The following is a 17,458-nucleotide window of genomic DNA, read 5'->3' as shown; positions in this document are numbered from 1 at the left end:
TCTCTGCCTCGGTTCCCTCATCTGTTAAATGGGGATTAAATCCCTGGACTGGGTGACAGACTGCACTGAAAGAGAGGGCGGCGGCGAGGCTTTGGGCTTGAGAGCCAGAGAGGATGGTGATGTCGTCGACTGTGACGGACAAGTTGGGAGGGGGAGAGGATTCGGGAAGGAACAGGAGAGTCTAGTTTGGGACCTACTGAGCTTGAAGTAGCGATGTCTTGGAGGCGGGAACTCCCGCCGGATCGCAGAGAAGGAGACCGGTCGGGGGGAGGGAGAGAGATTTGGGCGTCGGAAGCTTGGAGGTGGTAGGTAACCTGATGGCAGTGGATGAGCTCCCCAAGGGAGATGGTGTAGATGGAGGCTAAAAGAGGACGCAGAACTGAGCCCCGAGGGACCCCCGCCATTAAGCGTTGGGGGCACAGAAGAGGAGGTAAAAAAAGAGCCTGGTTCCTGGGAGCCAGAGGACCGAGGTTCTGTTCCCAGCTCCGCCACTTAGGGCTGCGTAAACTTGAGCGAGACTCTTAACTTCTCTGTCCCTCGCTTTCCTCATCTGCTTAGCATATAGTAAGTGCTTAACGTATATTATTATGATTATCAATAATAACACTATCATTATTATCATTCCAGTCAAATTGTTCAAACTCTTTAAGTCCCTCCAGAGGGAAATTATAAAGCTCACCACAGCCACATGAAAGGGAAGGGACTTCAGAATGATAATGTTGATATTTGTTAAGCGCTAGGAACAGACATCGATCAATCAAGATTAGAAGATGCTCACTGTGGGCAGTGTCAGCTTATTGTTGCATTGCACTCTCCCAAGCGCTTAATACAGTGCTCTGCACGCAGTAAGCACTCAATAAATACGATCGAATGAATGAATGAGTGAACAAGATCTGTAAATAATGCCGTTTAACTGTGGTCCCCAGTGCTGAAGGTTGAAAATTCATCAGAATCTCAAAATTGGTAGGCCTGCTCTGGATAATTTAGGAAGATGAACATAAATACATTTTTCAAGGTGAACTTCCTGGGAAGTGGGATCAAATGTATCCAAAACTTGGTGGGAAACAAGAAGGAATCTTAGTTGTCCCTTCCCTTTCCTTCTGGAGCACACAGGTCACTAATTCTTCTCTCTGCACTGACCTCCCCCCCTCAAAGCCCAGATGATATAAGATTCTGCTTGGTCAGCCCCAATTTGAGCTATTAACTCCATTCTAGTTGCTTTCATTTCAGATCCCTGGGTTTGTGCCATTTATGGTCATTCGTAGAAATTCTTATTTCCGGTGATAAATATCCAGAACGAATGGCTCGCGGTGACTGTGGAGAGTCACGCTATCTTTAGGTTTATCCGCGTTCAAGAGCAGGCTTGGAAATCAACCAGAACATGCCAGAATTTAGTTCCGGGAAAAGAAAAAATTCTCAGATCGGCCATTGCGGTGTGAAAATCATTTTATTTCGTTTTGGTTTCTGTTAAGCACTTTGGTAGATACAAAGTAGACACAGTCCCTGACCCACGTGAGGCTCACAGTCTATGTGGGAGGGAGGAGGATTTAATCTCCATGTAACAGATGAGGAAACTGGGACATTGAGATGCTGAGTGATTTGCCCAAGTTCACGTGGCAAACAAGTCGCAGAGCGGGATTCGAACCCAGGTTCTCTGACTCCCAGACCCATGCTCTCTCCACTAAGTCGGGCAGCTTTTTATCATGGTAGGTTGGGCAGGACTAGTTTTACAATTCTGAGGGTGGAAATTCATTCAGTTATTCAGTCGTATTTATTGAGCGCTCACTATGTGCAGAGGACTGTACTAAGCGCTTGGAACGTGCAATTCAGCAACAGATAGAGACAATCCCTGCCCAACGTTGGGCTCACGGTCTCAATGATGGGACCCGCTTAGGAGCAACTCATACGTGAGGAGAAGGGAATCAGTTAATGGATGGTATTTTCTTTTCTTTTCTTTTCGTGGTATTTGCTAAGCACTACGTGTCAAACACTGTCCTAAGCACTGGGATGGGTACAATTAGGTTGCGTCAAATACCGTTCTAAGCGCTGGGATAGGTGTGAGCGAAACAGGTTGGACACAGTCCCTGTCCCTCATGAGGCTCACGATCTCAGTAGGAGAGAGAGCAGAACTGAGGCACAGAGAAGATTAGTAATAATAATAATGATAATAATGTTGGTATTTATTAAGCGCTTACTATGTGCAGAGCACTGTTCTAAGCGCTGGGGTATACAGGGTAATCAGGTTGTCCCACATGAGGCTCACAGTCTTAATCCCCATTTTACAGATGAGGTAACTGAGGCACAGAGAAGTGAAGTGACTTGCCCACAGTCACACAGCTGACAAGTTTAGCGACTTGCCCCAAGTCACACAGCAAGCACCTGGCAGAGCCGGGATCAGAACCCACGTCTTCCGGCTCCCAGGCCCGTGCTCCGTCCACTAGGCCACACTGCTGCAGTGATTGGACGAAGCATCGGACGGGGTTTACCTTAACTGGGCTCTGTCAGCCGCTGATCGTTTATCGAGTGCCCACTGGGTGCGGAGTACTTACTGACCACTTGGAAGAGAACCATATAATGGAGTTGATAGACACGATGCCCTGCCCTCAAGGAGCTTACAGTGTAGTGGATAAAGCCGTCGGCCGTGGCCTGATCCGTAGTAGATAGACCATGGGCCTGAGAGTCACCAGGACCTGGGTTCGAATCCCACTCCGCCACATGTCTGCCGTGTGACCCCATAATAATAATAATAATGTTGGTATTCGTTAAGCGCTTACTATATGCAGAGCGCCGTTCTAAGCGCCGGGGGGAGACACAGGGGAATCAGGTTGTCCCACGTGGGGCTCACAGTCTTCATCCCCATTTTACAGATGAGGGAACTGAGGCACAGAGAAGTGACGTACCCAAAATCCCACAGCTGACAAGCGGCGGAGTCGGCATTAGAACCCAAGACCTCTGACTCCCCAGCCCGGGCTCTTTCCACTGAGCCACGCTGCTTCTCAAGGAGCTTCTCAAGGAATAAGTGAATGAAAGAGGAAGAAATAATAATGTTGGTATTTGTTAAGCGCTTACTATGTGCAGAGCACTGTTCTAAGCGCTGGGGTAAACACAGGGGAATCAGGTTGTCCCACGTGGGGCTCACAGTCTTAATCCCCATTTTACAGATGAGGGAACTGAGGCACAGAGAAGTTAAGTGACTCGCCCACAGTCACACAGCTGACAAGTGTCAGAGCTGGGATGCGAACTCATGAACTCTGACTCCAAAGCCCGTGCTCTTTCCACTGCGCCATGCTGCTTCTCTAAAGAAAGAAAGAAAGAAAGGGATTAAGAGAAAGAAAGAAAGGGATTAAGAGTGTGAGCCCCACGTGGGACAGGGACTGTGTCCAACCTGATTAACTTGTATCTACCCCAGTGCTTAGATAAAGTGCTTATAATCATTATTATTATTATCGCCCAGGCTAAAGCGCCGTGTCGCTCAAAAACCTCATTCTGATCGACAGTTTCCAAAGCCCGTTCACGCTTCCACAGCTTCCCTCGGTGGGCCCTTTTGCCCCAATTCATGCAACCTCCTCCTGCCGATACTCCGCCTTCCCCATTCCCGCGTAGGAGACTGTCCCACTTGCTTCATCGCCCTGTCTCTAGACGGATTCAGAGAGGCGTTTTTGAAAGGTAGCGCCCATTCACATGTTATGATCTGGATATTTTGAAAACATACTTCGAAAAAATGATCCAGCCCCCGGCCAAAAAGAGACAGGGAGTCATAGCAGGAGAATGCTCTTCGGCTAGCACGGCAATAGGAATTTTGAGGGCGGGGGGAATGGACACACGAGAATAGGAATATCCATTTTGAGGGCTGCGGGGGGTATCTGACAGGAGTCTGGTTCACGTATACAAATAACTTCGCAAAGAGCACGAGCCTGAGAGTCAGAAGCACCTGGCTCCTATTCCCGGCTCCGCCACTTGTCCGCTGTGTGAACTTGGGCAAGTTACTTCACTTCTCTGTGCCTCAGTTCTCTCACCTGTCAACTGGGGATTATATCCTCCTCCATTTTACTTAGACTGACTGGGCTGTGTCCAACCTCATCATCTTTTTCTTCGTGGTATTCGTCAAGCACTTACTATGTACCAGGCACTGTTGTAAGCGCTGGGGTAGATACAAGCTAATCACGCTGGACCTACTCCGTGTTCCACTTGAGGCTCACGGTCTTGATCCCCACTGTACAGATGAAGTAACTGAGCCTTCTCTGTTCTTCTCTGACCGAAGTGACTTGCCCAAGTTGACACAGCAGACGAGTGCCAGAAACGGGATTCGAACTTGTATCTACCCCAGCGTTTAGTAGAGTGTCTGCAATGTACAGTGCTGTCAAACGTGCTCATGAATCCCCCGTCCTTAAAAAAGCCTCCGTCGATCCCACAGCCCACTCCAGTTATCAGCCCGTCTCCCGTCTATCCCTCTCCAAACTCCTTGAGAGAGTCGTCTACATCCGCTGCCTCCGGCTCCTCCCCTCCAATTCTCTCCTTGACTCCCTCCAACCTGGCTTCTGCCCCCTTCGCTCCACGGAAACCGCCCTCTCAAAGGTCACCGACCGTCAGCGTGGCTCAGTGGAAAGAGCCCGGGCTTGGGAGTCAGAGGTCCTGAGTTCGAATGCCGGCTCTGCCACTCGTCAGCCGGGTGACTGTGGGCGAGTCGCTTAACTTCTCTGTGCCTCAGTTCCCTCATCTGTCAAATGGGGACTAAGACCGTGAGCCTCATGTGGGACAACCTGATTATCCTGTATCTACCCCAGTGCTTAGAACAGTGCTCTGCACATAGTAAGCGCTTAACAAATACCGACATTATCATCTCCTTCTTGCCAAATCCGATGGCTTCTTCTCCATCGTCACTCTCCTCGACCGCTCAGCTGTCTTCGACACTGTCAACCACCCCGTGCCCCCGGAAACATTCACTCACACTGTCTTCTCTGGCTTCTCCTCCTATTTCTCTGGCCCTTCTCAGTCTCGGTCTCTTTCCTGGTCTCTTCCTCTGACGAGAGGGGGTCCTCCGAGCCTCAGTTCAGGGTCCTCTTGAGAAGCAGTGTGGCTCAGCGCGAAGAGCCCGGGCTTAGGAGTCAGAGGTCGCGGGTTCTAATACCGGCTCCGCCGCTTGTCGGCTGTGTGACTTTGGGCAAGTCACAACTTCTCTGTGCCTCCGTTACCTCATCTGTAAAATGGGAATTAAAACTGTGAGCCCCACGTGGGACCAACCTGATCACCCTGTATCTTCCCCGGCACTTAGAACAGTGCTTTGCACATAATAAGCGCTTAACAAATGCCATTATTACTATTCTGTTCTCCATCTACACCCCCTAACCCGGAGAACTCCTTGGCTCTCATGGCTGCAACTGCCATCTCTATTCAGAAGATTCCCTCATCTACATCTCCAGCCCTGATCTCTCTCCTTTTCTCCGGTCTTGAATTTCCTCCCGCCTTCAGGACGTCTGTACTCGGATGTCCTACCGACACCACAAACCTAATGTGTTCAAAACAGACCTCTTCATCTTCCCACCCAATCTTCCCCGTGATTTTCCCATCACCATTCTCCCTGTCTCCCGAGCCCGGAACCTTGGCATTATCCTCGGACTCATCTCTCTCATTCATTCGACATATTCGTTGGTTCATTCAACAGTATTTATTTTGCATATACTGGGTGCAAAGCACTGTACTAAGCACTTGGACGAGTACGGTAGAACAACCAACAGACACATTCCCCGCTCACAGTGAGCTCACAGTCTAGAGGGGGAGACAGACGTTAATATACGTGATTAAATAAATTCATTCAATCGTACTGATTGAGCGCTTACTATGTGCAGAGCACTGTATAAATAAATAAATTACGGATATACTCATATATGCTGTGGGGATGGGAGGATGAATGAAGGCAAGTCAGGGTGATGCAGAAAGGAGTGGGAAAAGACGAAAGGAGGGCTTAGTCAGGGAAGGCCTCTTGGAGGAGACGGGCCTTCAATAAGGCTTTGAAGTGGGGGAGAACAGTTGTCTGACTCATGTAAGGAGGGAGGGGGTTCCAGGGCAGAGATGGGCTATGGGCAACAGGTCGGAGATGAGATAGATGAGATTGAGATACAGTGAGAGGGTTAGCAGTAGAGGAACGAAGCGTGTGGGCTGGGTTGTAGGAAGAGAGTAGCGAGGTGAGGTAGGAGGGGCCAAGGCGATCGACTGCTTTGAAGTCGACGGTGTCTGTATGTCACCACATCCTGTCAGTTCAGCCATGCAGCATTGCTAAAATCCGCTCTTTCCCCTCCATTCAGACTGCTACTATACTGATCCAAGGACTTATCCATCCCACTTTAACTACCGCATCCGCCTCCTTGCTGACCTGCCCGCCTTCTGTCTCTCCCCCGTCCAGTCTAGACTTCACTCTGCTGCCTGGATCATTTTTCTCTAGTCCGTGTCTCCCACTCCTCAAGAACCCAGGCAAGTGGCCGAGCCGGCATTAGAACCCAGGTTTCCTGACGTCCAGGCCCTGGGTTTTTTCCACTAGGTCCCGCTGCTTCCCGTCATGCTGTCATGTGCAACAGCCTGAGATTCTAGAAAGCTTGTTTAAGAAACCTTCAGACGAAACTCCCAGGTTGCTATTCTTCCAAAATTAGTGGCTTCTATTTCATCAAAAGGGTTTTCCCTTGGTTTACTCGGGTGTATTCTGTTGAAAGAGTTCTTGCGGAGCTTCAAGTGCTTCACAGAAACACTGAGAGCATCACCAAAAGACAAGGGTTTCCTCGTCCCCAGTCTACTGACGAGCTCGGGGAGGAAATGTGCTCCAAGCTCGTAAAAAAAAAAGTCAGTGGATGAACTGGAAATACAGCTAAGATTTTCCAGCTCCCCATTCGGCGCTCTAAAACTCTTGTTTCCCAAACTCTGGCTTAAGGCTGCATCTGTGACCCCTTTCACAAGTATTAATATCCATTATCACCACCAAATTCTATTTCATTTCAAGTCAGTGACTCTAGCTTTTTTTTACGATTGTGAGTGATTATTTTTGTCTTCCATTTACTTTTCTCACAGCATTTTTTGAGGGAGCCAGAAGAAATGCTTTCAAAGTAAATCAGAAGGAGTCTAAATTGGGCCCGCTTATGATCTTCTCCCTGTAACAAATAAATTATGCCACGCAAGGTAAATTGCTGCTTTGGGCCAAGAAAAGGAGAAGCAAAAGTATCTAATAGGAGGCACAGATTATCTGATGAGTTCCTAGGCCCGAAACCTGGCAGCTGTTTGCATATTATAAATTACAACTTCCATACTAGGTCACACTGTGAGAGTTTCGTTGCCTTATTTGATGCATTGGAACAAATACGCTTGTATTCCCACATTATCTTATCCTAAGATGGAAAAAAGATCCCCGTTTTCAGATTTATTCGTTCATTTTTTGCAAGGTTAATGTCTCAACAACGTCCGCAAGCAGCGTGCCCTAGTGGAAAGAACGAGGGCCTGGGAGTCAGAGGACCTGGTTCGAATTCCGGCTCTGCTACTTGCGGACTGTGTGTCCTTGGGCTAGTCACCTAACTTCTCTGGGCCTCAGTTTCCTCATCTGTATAATGGGGATTCTCCCTCCCCTGTGCACTGCGAGTCCCAGCCTCTAGACTGTAAGCTCACTGTGGACAGGGAAAGTGTCTGTTGTACTGTTACATTGTACTCTCCCAAACGCTTAGTACAGTGCTCTGCACACAGTAAGTGCTCAGTGAATACGACTGACTGACCGACAGACCTGATTATCTCGTATCAACCCCAGCGATTACATAATACAGCATTTGGCGCAAAGAAAGCCATGATTATCATCGCTGTTATTATTATTGACCGACATCAAAATGGTGGAAAATTTAGGATTTGATAAACTTGGCCTGGGGAAGAAAAATTACCCACGGAGCACTGAGGGCCAAAGGATACGCCACAAGGCAAATGAGGTCATTTCATCCAAAGTTGAGCTGAATCTGATTCAATATTCAGCTGACACCCAGGGAGAATCATTTTTAGCCAAGCTAAGAAGAGAGCCTAATGTGGTTTCCTTTCACTGCTGTGTATATAAATGGGGTCTAAGACACCAGTACGGTGATAAAAATAGAAAGTGCATTTGCCTTTAAGAGGAATCCAAGCTCTCAAAATACCAATTTTCTCATCTGTTTGCTTCTTCACGAGGCTTTGCTTGTGTTTCTAGCAGTTTCAGAGTCTTTATAAAAGCTGGCTTGGAGGGACAGGAAATATTTGCAGAAAGAAAAAGTTTGAAGAAGGAAGTTTCACACTGAGCATTTTGACACCCTTCGTTTTAAATGGCTCGGGAAAACATAAGATGCCGCCTGTTTGCAAGTCTGCCCTAAGTCCCGTGAGGGAGAACTTTCAGCAAAGATGCTGACTCAGGAGAAGGACCGTCCGGTTCTTTCTACGTTCAATCCATCGATGGTATTTATGGAGCTCTCGCTATGTGCAGAGCACTGGACTGAGCGCGTGGGAGAGGACAGTACAACCGAATTATCACTGGACAGACTGTGAGAGCAGGAGGGGGAAACGGAAACAGCACCAGACCTCGCGGATAAGAACTGCAGCAGCCGAGAAGAGGATTCACTCCGCATGAGGAGAACGAGGGAAGCGATTGTTCACGTATCCATGTTCCAGACCCACTCACGCACGGATAAAATCTCCCCAGCAGAAGTGACAACTGGGAGTCAAAGGCTCGCACACTTACGTACCGATTACAGAACAGACACAGAACATACCTCGGCCACGTGTCCTGCCTTCTTTCCAGCGGACCGTCCTGCCCGAAGCGGGCTACGTTCACGACCTGCGACAGGGCTGGAGAGAGAAATAATTTTCCCTCGTCATCCAGACTGCATCTATAGGACAATCCTCTCGGCCAGTGAGCCAAAAAGAGCTCATCTCAATTCCAACATTAGGCCTCCCTGAAAACGGTGGGCTCGGGAGAAGGGCTTAACGCTCTAGGCCGTAAGCTCGTCGTGGGCAGTGGCTACCGACTCTCTTATATCGTACTCTCCCAAACGCTCAGTACAGTGCTCTGCACACAGTAAGTTCTCATTAAATATGATCGACTGCTTGAAGAGATGACCGAACAACTCCTGGGCCAACCGTAAAGATCTGGGGGCTTTTCCCTTCGTCCGAATCCAAAACACCAAATCCGTCGTCGTTTTGTCAACCTGATCGTTGTACAGAATAACAGTCGGCAGTTGTAAATGCTGGCCGGAGTGTACCAGTCCCGCTTGACCAGACCGTTTGAGGGATTTGGCCAGCACCTATTGCGAGGCAGACTTCGAGCGCTCTCGGGGCCGAGTCTAACGCCTATTCAGCCGGAGAATGCTCTGCCCGTGAAGGCTCGGCGTGGAATTTATGAAGCCGCTTCACTGGGGGGATGAAAGCTGAGAACTGGACTCACAGATAAGCTGAGCCCAGGACCAGCTCTTGATATTTTCCAGTCTTGGGTGCCCCCAGTCCCCCCGACCCCTCCACTTCCTGGTCCATTCTGCCCCCCGCCATAGGGCTGCTAGATAAAGCAGTGCGGTGCTGTGAGAGAGGGGGAGAGAGTGTGTGTAAGGAGGGGAATTCCTTCCTGATTCTCTAGTTTTCCTTACCCACACAACCGCTCCTCAAGGTCTTCTCCCTGAGATCGCCCCAGTGAGATATCGTCACCAGCGTCCCCTCATGGCAGACTAGACCCCGATGTGGCGCTTGGTGGCTCCAGGCTTCCGGAAGCTTTATCAATTCCTAAACCCTGCTTCGCTTGAACTCGAACTCACTCCTCTCCCTGCTCTGGACTCTCGTTTCCGCCCCCGCCTCCTTCCCCTCCCCGCCGCCAACCTTCCCACCCCCAGCCCCTGCAAGACAAATGCTCCTTTTCCTAGCTTTGCTGGCAGGCAGGGATGTGCAAGTGAATGGACCAGGAAGTGCCCGGTTCAGGGATGGCCTTGGCCCTGGTCAATCGGCATGACCTAGTGGAAGGAGCATGGCTGTCAGGGGACCTGACTCCCAATCCTGGCTGCTCCACTTGTCTGCTGTGTGACCTTGGGCAAGTCACTTCACTTCTCTGTGCCTCGGTTTCCTGAAACGGGGATTCGACACCTGTTCCTCCTCCTGAGACTGTGTGGCCCGCGTGGGCAGAGACGGTGACCGTCTTTTATGTATCCCAGCGCTTAGTACAGTGCTTGACACCTAGTAAACTCTTAACAAGTACCATTTAAAAAAATCAATATTTATTTAGGCACCTGTGTGCGGAACACTGTACTAAGCACTCCTCCAGTGCCCCTAACTCGTGCCTTCCAACTCTCATACCAGTCTGTGGGATATATATATGTACATGTGCAATATATACACATATATATATCTTTGACCCTTTGGCCCTGGTGCCTGCCCCCGGGATAACCAATCGGTCGTTATTTACCGAACACCTACTGTGTGCAGAACGCCGTACTAGGCACTCGGGAAAGTACAGTGTAAATGACAGAAATGATCTCTGCCTTCAAGGAGCTTACAGTCTAAAAGAGGAGACAGACACTAAACTATATTAAAGGTAGGAAGAAGTAACAGAGGATTATAAGAGCCGTACAGAAGCTCTACAGACAGTTTTTGAGCACTAACCGTTTAGGTGACACGAAAGTGCTGATCTGCCAGTGAGGGATATAATAATGTTGGTATTTGTTAAGCGCTTGCTATGTGCCGAGCACTGTTCTAAGCGCTTGGGGGAGATACAGGGTAATCAGGTTGTCCCACGTGCGGCTCGCAGTCTTCCTCCCCATTTTACAGATAAGGACACTGAGGCACAGAGAAGTTAAGCTGCCAAGTGGCAGATCTAGGATTCGAACCCATGACCTCTGACTCCCAAGCCCGCGCTCTTTCCACTGAGAAAAGTGGGGAGTTTAGAAATGAATCAGGGAAGGCCTTCTGGAGGATATGGTGATTTCAGAAGGGCTATAAAACAAGGAAAGCTGAATCCTGTTGAAAGTGAAGCAGGAGGGAGTTCCAGGCAGTGGGGAGGATGTGAATATGAGATTGGCAGAGGGAGTAGAACAGAACAGAGCACGGCGAGTAGGTTAGCTTGAGAGGAACAAAGAAGGAGGAATGGGGTGTGATAGAGAAGCAGCGTGGCTCAGTGGAAAGAGCGTGGGCTTGGGAGTCAGAGGTCGTGAGTTCGAAGCCTGGCTTTGCCACTTGTCAGCTGTGTGACCGTGGGCAAGTCACTTCACCTCTCTGGGCCTCAGTTTCCTCATCTGTAAAATGGGGATTAAGACTGTGAGCCTCACGTGGGACAACCTGATGACCCTGTATCTCCCCCAGCGCTTAAAACAGTGCTCTGCACGTAGTAAGCGCTTAACAAGTACCAACCTTATTGTTATTAATAAGAAAATGGAATGAATAATTGGGAGGGACAGAGCAGACTGAGTGCCTGTATCCACCCCAGTGCTTAGTACAGTGCCTGGAAGATAGTAAGCGCTTAATAAATACCGTAATCATAATTATTATTCATGGACAATCACTGAAGGTCTTTGAGGATTGGTGGTACATGTGCAGAATGATGTTTAGGGAAAATGATCTGGACAGCAGAGGCGGGAAAGTCAGCGAGGCGGCTGATGCAGCAGTCGAGACAGGAAATGACACGTGAGTGGATCGGCGTAGTAGAAGATTGAATGGAGAGGAAGGGGTGGATTCTCAGAGATATTGTGGAGGAAGAACCGAGGGAATCTGGCAACAGACTAAACGTGGGAGTTGAAAGAGAGGGAAGAGTCGAGGATAATGCCCGAGAGACCCGGCGGTGGATTGGCTGTGTCATTAACTGTGGTGGGACAGTTAGGTGGAGGAAAGGACTGGGGAGAGAATATGGGTTCAGTGCCGCTGTTATCCATTCCAGGAGAAAGGTGATTGATAATAATGATGGTGATGATGGTATTTATCAAGTATTTACTAGGTGCCTGGCACTGTTCTAAGCACTGGGATAGATACAAGGTAATCCCACGTGGAGCTCACAGTCTTCATCCCCATTTTACAGATGAAGTAACTGAGGCTCAGAGAAGTTAAGTGACTCGTCCAAAGTCACACAGCTGACAGTGGAGCCGGGATTGGAACCCATGACCTCTGACTCCCGAGCCCGTGCCCTTTCCACTGAGCCACGCTGCTTCCAAATACCGTTGTCCACAAGCACTCCTGCCCTCTTCCTCATATCAGCCTCTCCCGGCACCCCAGTCGATCAATCCATCTATGGTATTTACTGGACGCTCACTGTGTGCAAAGCACTGTTCTAAGGGACACATTCCCTGCCCATAAGACACCACGGTCAGGACGTCGCCTAGGGCGGCGATCTTATACGTCCTCAGGAAGATGTAAGAGAGGCTCTAACATCTCTATTGACATCTCTGACACAGTCACGTCAACTCCGGGACCTCCCCCGTGTCCCCGGGGCCCGAGAATCTCGGTTTCTGCCTCTGTTTCTCTAAACCGATCTCTCTGTTTCCCTGTTTAATGTATGTCTGTCATTGTCAGGGACGCCCCATGTCCATATACTTCTTCGTGTCCATCTCTGTGTCTTTAGGTATGTGAAGCTCGGGGTATCTGTATGCGTGTATGTTTCCGTGACTAGATGCGTTTCGATCTCATTATATCATATACCACTGTGAAAGCGTGACGGGAGACAGTGAACGAGTGACAGCGGGACAGCCACCCTTGCAAGTCATTTTGTTTTTCCCAGCGAGACCGTCCCTCAGCATCCCTTGGATTTCTTATTTCCAACTGCTGGGCCAGAACTGCCCACACGTAAGAAGACTAATAGGCGAGAAGCGATGATAATTCACGCGTTTCAAATGACGCGATGCCCGTTCCCCGGACTTCCCAGGTGCCGTAACCGAAGGGAAGATTAAAAAAAATACCCCGGCGTGCCGGGAAAACCATAAGACTACATTTCATTTATTGCCTAGAACTTTTCTCTGAGAAGGCCAAAGAAGGTTGCCGAAGTTACCTAGAGAAAACTTGAGATCTCCAAATGAGGGAGGGGGGCGCAGATGATTAAAATTTTTACTTGGAGCACAGTCAGCCACAGTCACAGTCAGTCAATCCAGCAATCAGTGGTATTTATTGAGTGCTTATTGCGTATGGAGCGCTGACTTGAAGTGCTCGATTTGCAGTGGGGCAAAAGAGATAAGGGTCGTGTCCAGGTGGCGACAGCTGTGACGAAGAGCGGAAGAAGAGGTGACCAGGGAGAATGATTAAACTGTCGGCTGCTTCTTCTGCTTTCATTGAGAAGCAGCGTGGCTCAGTGGAAAGAGCACGGGGTTTGGAGTCAGAGGTCATGGGTTCGGATCCCAGCTCTGCCCCTTGTCAGCTGTGTGACTGTGGGCAAGTCACTTCACTTCTCTGGGCCTCAGTTCCCTCATCTGTAAAATGGGGATTAAGACTGTGAGCCCCACGTGGGACAACCTGATTCCCCTGTGTCTACCCCAGCGCCTAGAACAGTGCTGTGCACATAGTAAGCGCTTAACAAATATCAACATTATTATTATTATTATTATTATATTGCTCCCTCGGGTGCCTCCAGGAGGTGCTCAATAGAGAAGCAACATGGCTTAGTGGATAGAGCATGGACCTGAGAGTCAGAAAGACCTGGTTTCTGATCCCAACTCTGCCGCCTGTCTGCTCTGTGACCCTGGGCAAGTCACTTCACTTCTTTGGGCCTCAGTTACCTCATCTGTAAAAGGGGGATTAGGAGTGTGAGCCCAATGTGGGACAGGGACTGTGTCCAATCTGATTAACTTGTCTCTACCCCAGCACGAAGAACAGTGCTTGGCACATAGTAAGCGACGAACAAGTACCATAATCATTATTATTATTTTATACTATTGAACATAGTATAGGGTGCTTAGAAGATCTTATCTATTGAAGTCTTATCTCCCTCTGTGGATTGTGAGCTCCTCTTGGGCAGGGATCATGTCTACCGACCCCGGTGTATTGTATTTATCTAAACAGTGCCCTGCATGTAGTAAGCGCCGAATAAATACTTTTGAATGGTTGATGGGTGGATCTGACCTCCCCTTTCCCCCACTCTGCTGTTTTCCCAAAGCTCCATCTGTCCAACTCCATCTCCACTCCTTCGATTCATTCATTCAGTCGTATTTATTGAGCGCTTACTGTGTGCAGGGCATGTACTATCCACTTGGAAAGTACAATTCAGCAACGTTTTATTCCCAGTATTACCACTCAGTCTTTCGCTGAGGATTAAGCTCTGTCTCCTACTTCTCTTGTCATCCTTAGGTAAGATGTCCGGTGATCGCGCTCTGAGAAAGCAGCAGCAATTGAACAATCTGGTTTCCATGGTGACACGATTGGCCAAACCCGGTGACACAATTGTGGATTTCTGTAGCGGCGGGGTAATGTATCATTAGATCCACCTTGCGCTATAATTCCCCAAACATGAGACCATTCTGGATTTTTTTTTTCCCTAAAGACATATACGAACGCTAGGCTGTATTCTTTGCCCTTTTCAGAAGCGCATTGTTCTTTCGCTGGTATTCGTTCATTCGGCCATATTTATCAAGCGCTTACTGTGTGCAGAGCACTGTACTAAACGCTTGGGAGAGTACGATACAACAACAGTCACGTTGGTGGGGTCCTCCATACCACTGTGATATGCAGTGGTTTTAAGTGCTTACTATGTACAAAGCACTGTACTAAGCAATGGGAAAGAAGAACAAGGATGAACTAGAGTCACGAACCCTGGCCTCAAGTAGCTAACAAATCTAAGAATAAGGAGAGAGGGAGCCGGAGACAGACTGCTTTCAAACATGCTTGACCCATGGCTCCTTCCACTTATCACTTCATTCCTCTCCAAACTTCTAGATCAAGTGGTCCACACCAATGCCTCCAGTTCCTCTCCTCCAGTTCTCTCCTTGACCCCTTCCAATCTGGCTTCCACCCCCTTCACGTCACAGATACTGCCCTTTCAAAGGTCACCGATGATCTACTTCTTGCCAAATCCAACGGCCTCTACTTCATCCTAATCCTCCTCAGCCCCTCAGCTGCCGCCGACATCGTTGACCACGCTCTCCTCCTGGAAACATTATCCAACCTTGGCTTCACTGACGCTGTCCTCTCCTGGTCCTCGTCCCGTCTCTCTGTCCGCTCATTGTCGGTCATTCTGACAAGCTTCTTCTCTGCCTCCCACCCCCTAGCTGAGGGAATCCCTCGAGGTTCGGTTCTGAGTCCCCTGCTACTCTCCATCTACACCCACTCCCTTGGAGAACTTATTCACTCCCATGGGTTCAACCACCATCTCTACGAGGATGATTCCCAAATCTACATCTCCAGCCCTGATCTCTCTCCTTCCCTGCAGACTCGCATTTTTTCCTGCCTTCAGGACATCTCTACTTGGATGTCCCGCCGACTCCTGGAACTTAGCATGACTAAAACAGAATTTCTTTATCTTCCCACCCAATCCCTGTCCTCCCTCGACTGTCCTTGTCACTCTAGACAGCACCGCCATCTCTCCTGTTTCACAAGCCCATAACCTTGGCGTTATCCCCAACTCATCGCTCTCATTTCACCAATATGTTCAATCTGTCACCAGTTCCTCTTGGTCCAACCTTCACAACATCGGTAAAATTTGCCCTTTCTGCTCCGTCCAAAGTCCTACCACGTTAACCCGAGCACTTATCCTATCTCTCCTTGATTTCTGCGTCAGCCTCCTTGCTGACCTCCCTGCCTCCTGTCTCTCCCCTCTCCAGTCCCTACCTCGCTCTGCTGCCCGGATCATTTTTCAAGATCTCCATCTCAGTCTCGTCTCTGTCGCCGCCGAGCTCTCACCCATGTCCTGCCTCTGGCCTGGAGCACCCTCCCTCTTCGTATCTGACAGAGGATCACTGTCCCCACCTACGAGCCTTATTGAAAGCATTTCCTCCTCTCCCGCTCCATTCTGCATCACCCTCGCACTTGGGTCTGCACCCTTTGTTTACCCCTTTCTCAGCCCCACAGTGCTTATGTACACATCTGAAACTCTTTTATGTATATTCACGTCTGTCTCCCCTTCTAGACTGTAAGCTCGATTCATTCGTGCATTCATTAAATCGTATTTATTGAGCGCTCACCGTGTGCAGAGTACTGTATTAAGCACTTGCAAAGTATAGGGGACGTGTCTCCCAACTCTGATATACCGTACTCTCCCAAGTGCTTAGTACAGTGTTCTGCGCACTAAGCATTCAGTAAATACGATTGATTGATTGATTGATTGATTGATTGATTGATTGATTGAGATAGACAAGATTTAGGCATAGTGAGCAGCTTGGCATTAGGGAAGTGAAGTGTGTGGGCTGGGTTGTAGTAGGAAATCGGGGAGGTAAGTAGGAGGAGGCAAGATGATTGAGAGCTTTAAAGTCGATGGCAAGGAGTTTCTGTAAGCAGCGTGGCTCAAGAGAAGCAGCATGGCTCAGTGGAAAGAGCCCGGGCTTGGGAGTCAGGAGTCATGGGTTCGAATCCCGGATCTGCCGCTTATCAGCTGTGTGACTGTGGGCAAGTCACTTCACTTCCCTGTGCCTCAGTTACCTAATCTATAAAATGGGGATTAAGACTGTAAGCCCCACGTGGGACAACATGATTACCCTGTATCTACCCCAGCGCTTAGAACAGTGCTCTGCCCATAGTAAGCGCTTAACAAATACCAACATTATTACTATTATTATTATATGGCGGTGGATGGGCAAACACTGGAGGGTCCTGAGGAGTGGGGAACAGTGGACTGAACTTTTTTTGTAGCGAAATGATCCGGGAAGCAGAGTGAAGTATGGACTAGAATGGGGAAGAGTCAGAGAGGTCAGCAAGGAAGCTCATATAACAGTCGAGGTGGAAAAGGATAAGGGCTTGGATTAACTTGGTAGCAGTTCGGATGGAGAGGACGGGGTGGATTTTAGCGATATTATAAAGGTTGAACCAATAGGATTTGGTGACACATTGACTGTGGGGGTTGAGAAGAAAGCCAAAGTTATGGGCTTGTGAGACAGGGAGACCGGCGGTGCTGTCTACAGTGACAGGAAAGTCATGGGGAGGACGGGGTCTGGGTGGGAAGATAAGAAGTTCTATTTTGGACATGTTCAGTTTGAGGAGTCAGTGGGTCATCCAAGTAGAGATGTCCTGAAGGCAGGAGGAAATGCGAGACTGCAGAGAGAGCTCAGGACTGCAGCTGGAGACGGAGATACAGATATAGATGTGGGCCTGGAAGTAATGTGGCTTAGTGAATAGAACACGGGCCCGGGTTCTAATTTCAGCTCTGCCACAAGTCTGCCGTGTGACCTTGGGCAACTCATTTTACTTCTCTGGGCCTCAATTACCTCATCTGTAAAATGGGGATTAAGAGTGTGAGCCCCCAGTGGGACAGGGATGGTGTCCAAGCTGATTAAATTGTATCCACTCGGCGCTTAGAAGAGTGCTTGGCACA

At 49.0% G+C, this 17,458-nt stretch overlaps 1 protein-coding gene across 5 annotated transcripts in view; it reads left to right on the top strand.

Moving 5' to 3' along the window:
• GSTCD (glutathione S-transferase C-terminal domain containing) overlaps positions 1–17,458 on the top strand; it is a 159,079-nt gene that overhangs the window by 106,119 nt on the left and 35,502 nt on the right. For all 5 annotated transcript variants that reach the window (XM_029077085.2, XM_029077082.2, XM_029077084.2 and 2 more), the window contains one exon: positions 14,287–14,402. In XM_029077085.2, the coding sequence (XP_028932918.1) occupies positions 14,287–14,402 (116 nt within the window). The remainder of the gene's footprint in view (positions 1–14,286; positions 14,403–17,458) is intronic.

Source organism: Ornithorhynchus anatinus, chromosome 12 (genome assembly GCF_004115215.2).
Source record: "Ornithorhynchus anatinus isolate Pmale09 chromosome 12, mOrnAna1.pri.v4, whole genome shotgun sequence".
In the NCBI taxonomy this organism is placed as follows: Eukaryota; Metazoa; Chordata; class Mammalia; order Monotremata; family Ornithorhynchidae; genus Ornithorhynchus; species Ornithorhynchus anatinus.
Note: the sequence above shows the minus strand (reverse complement) of the source record. Positions and strands in the feature narration are given on the sequence as shown.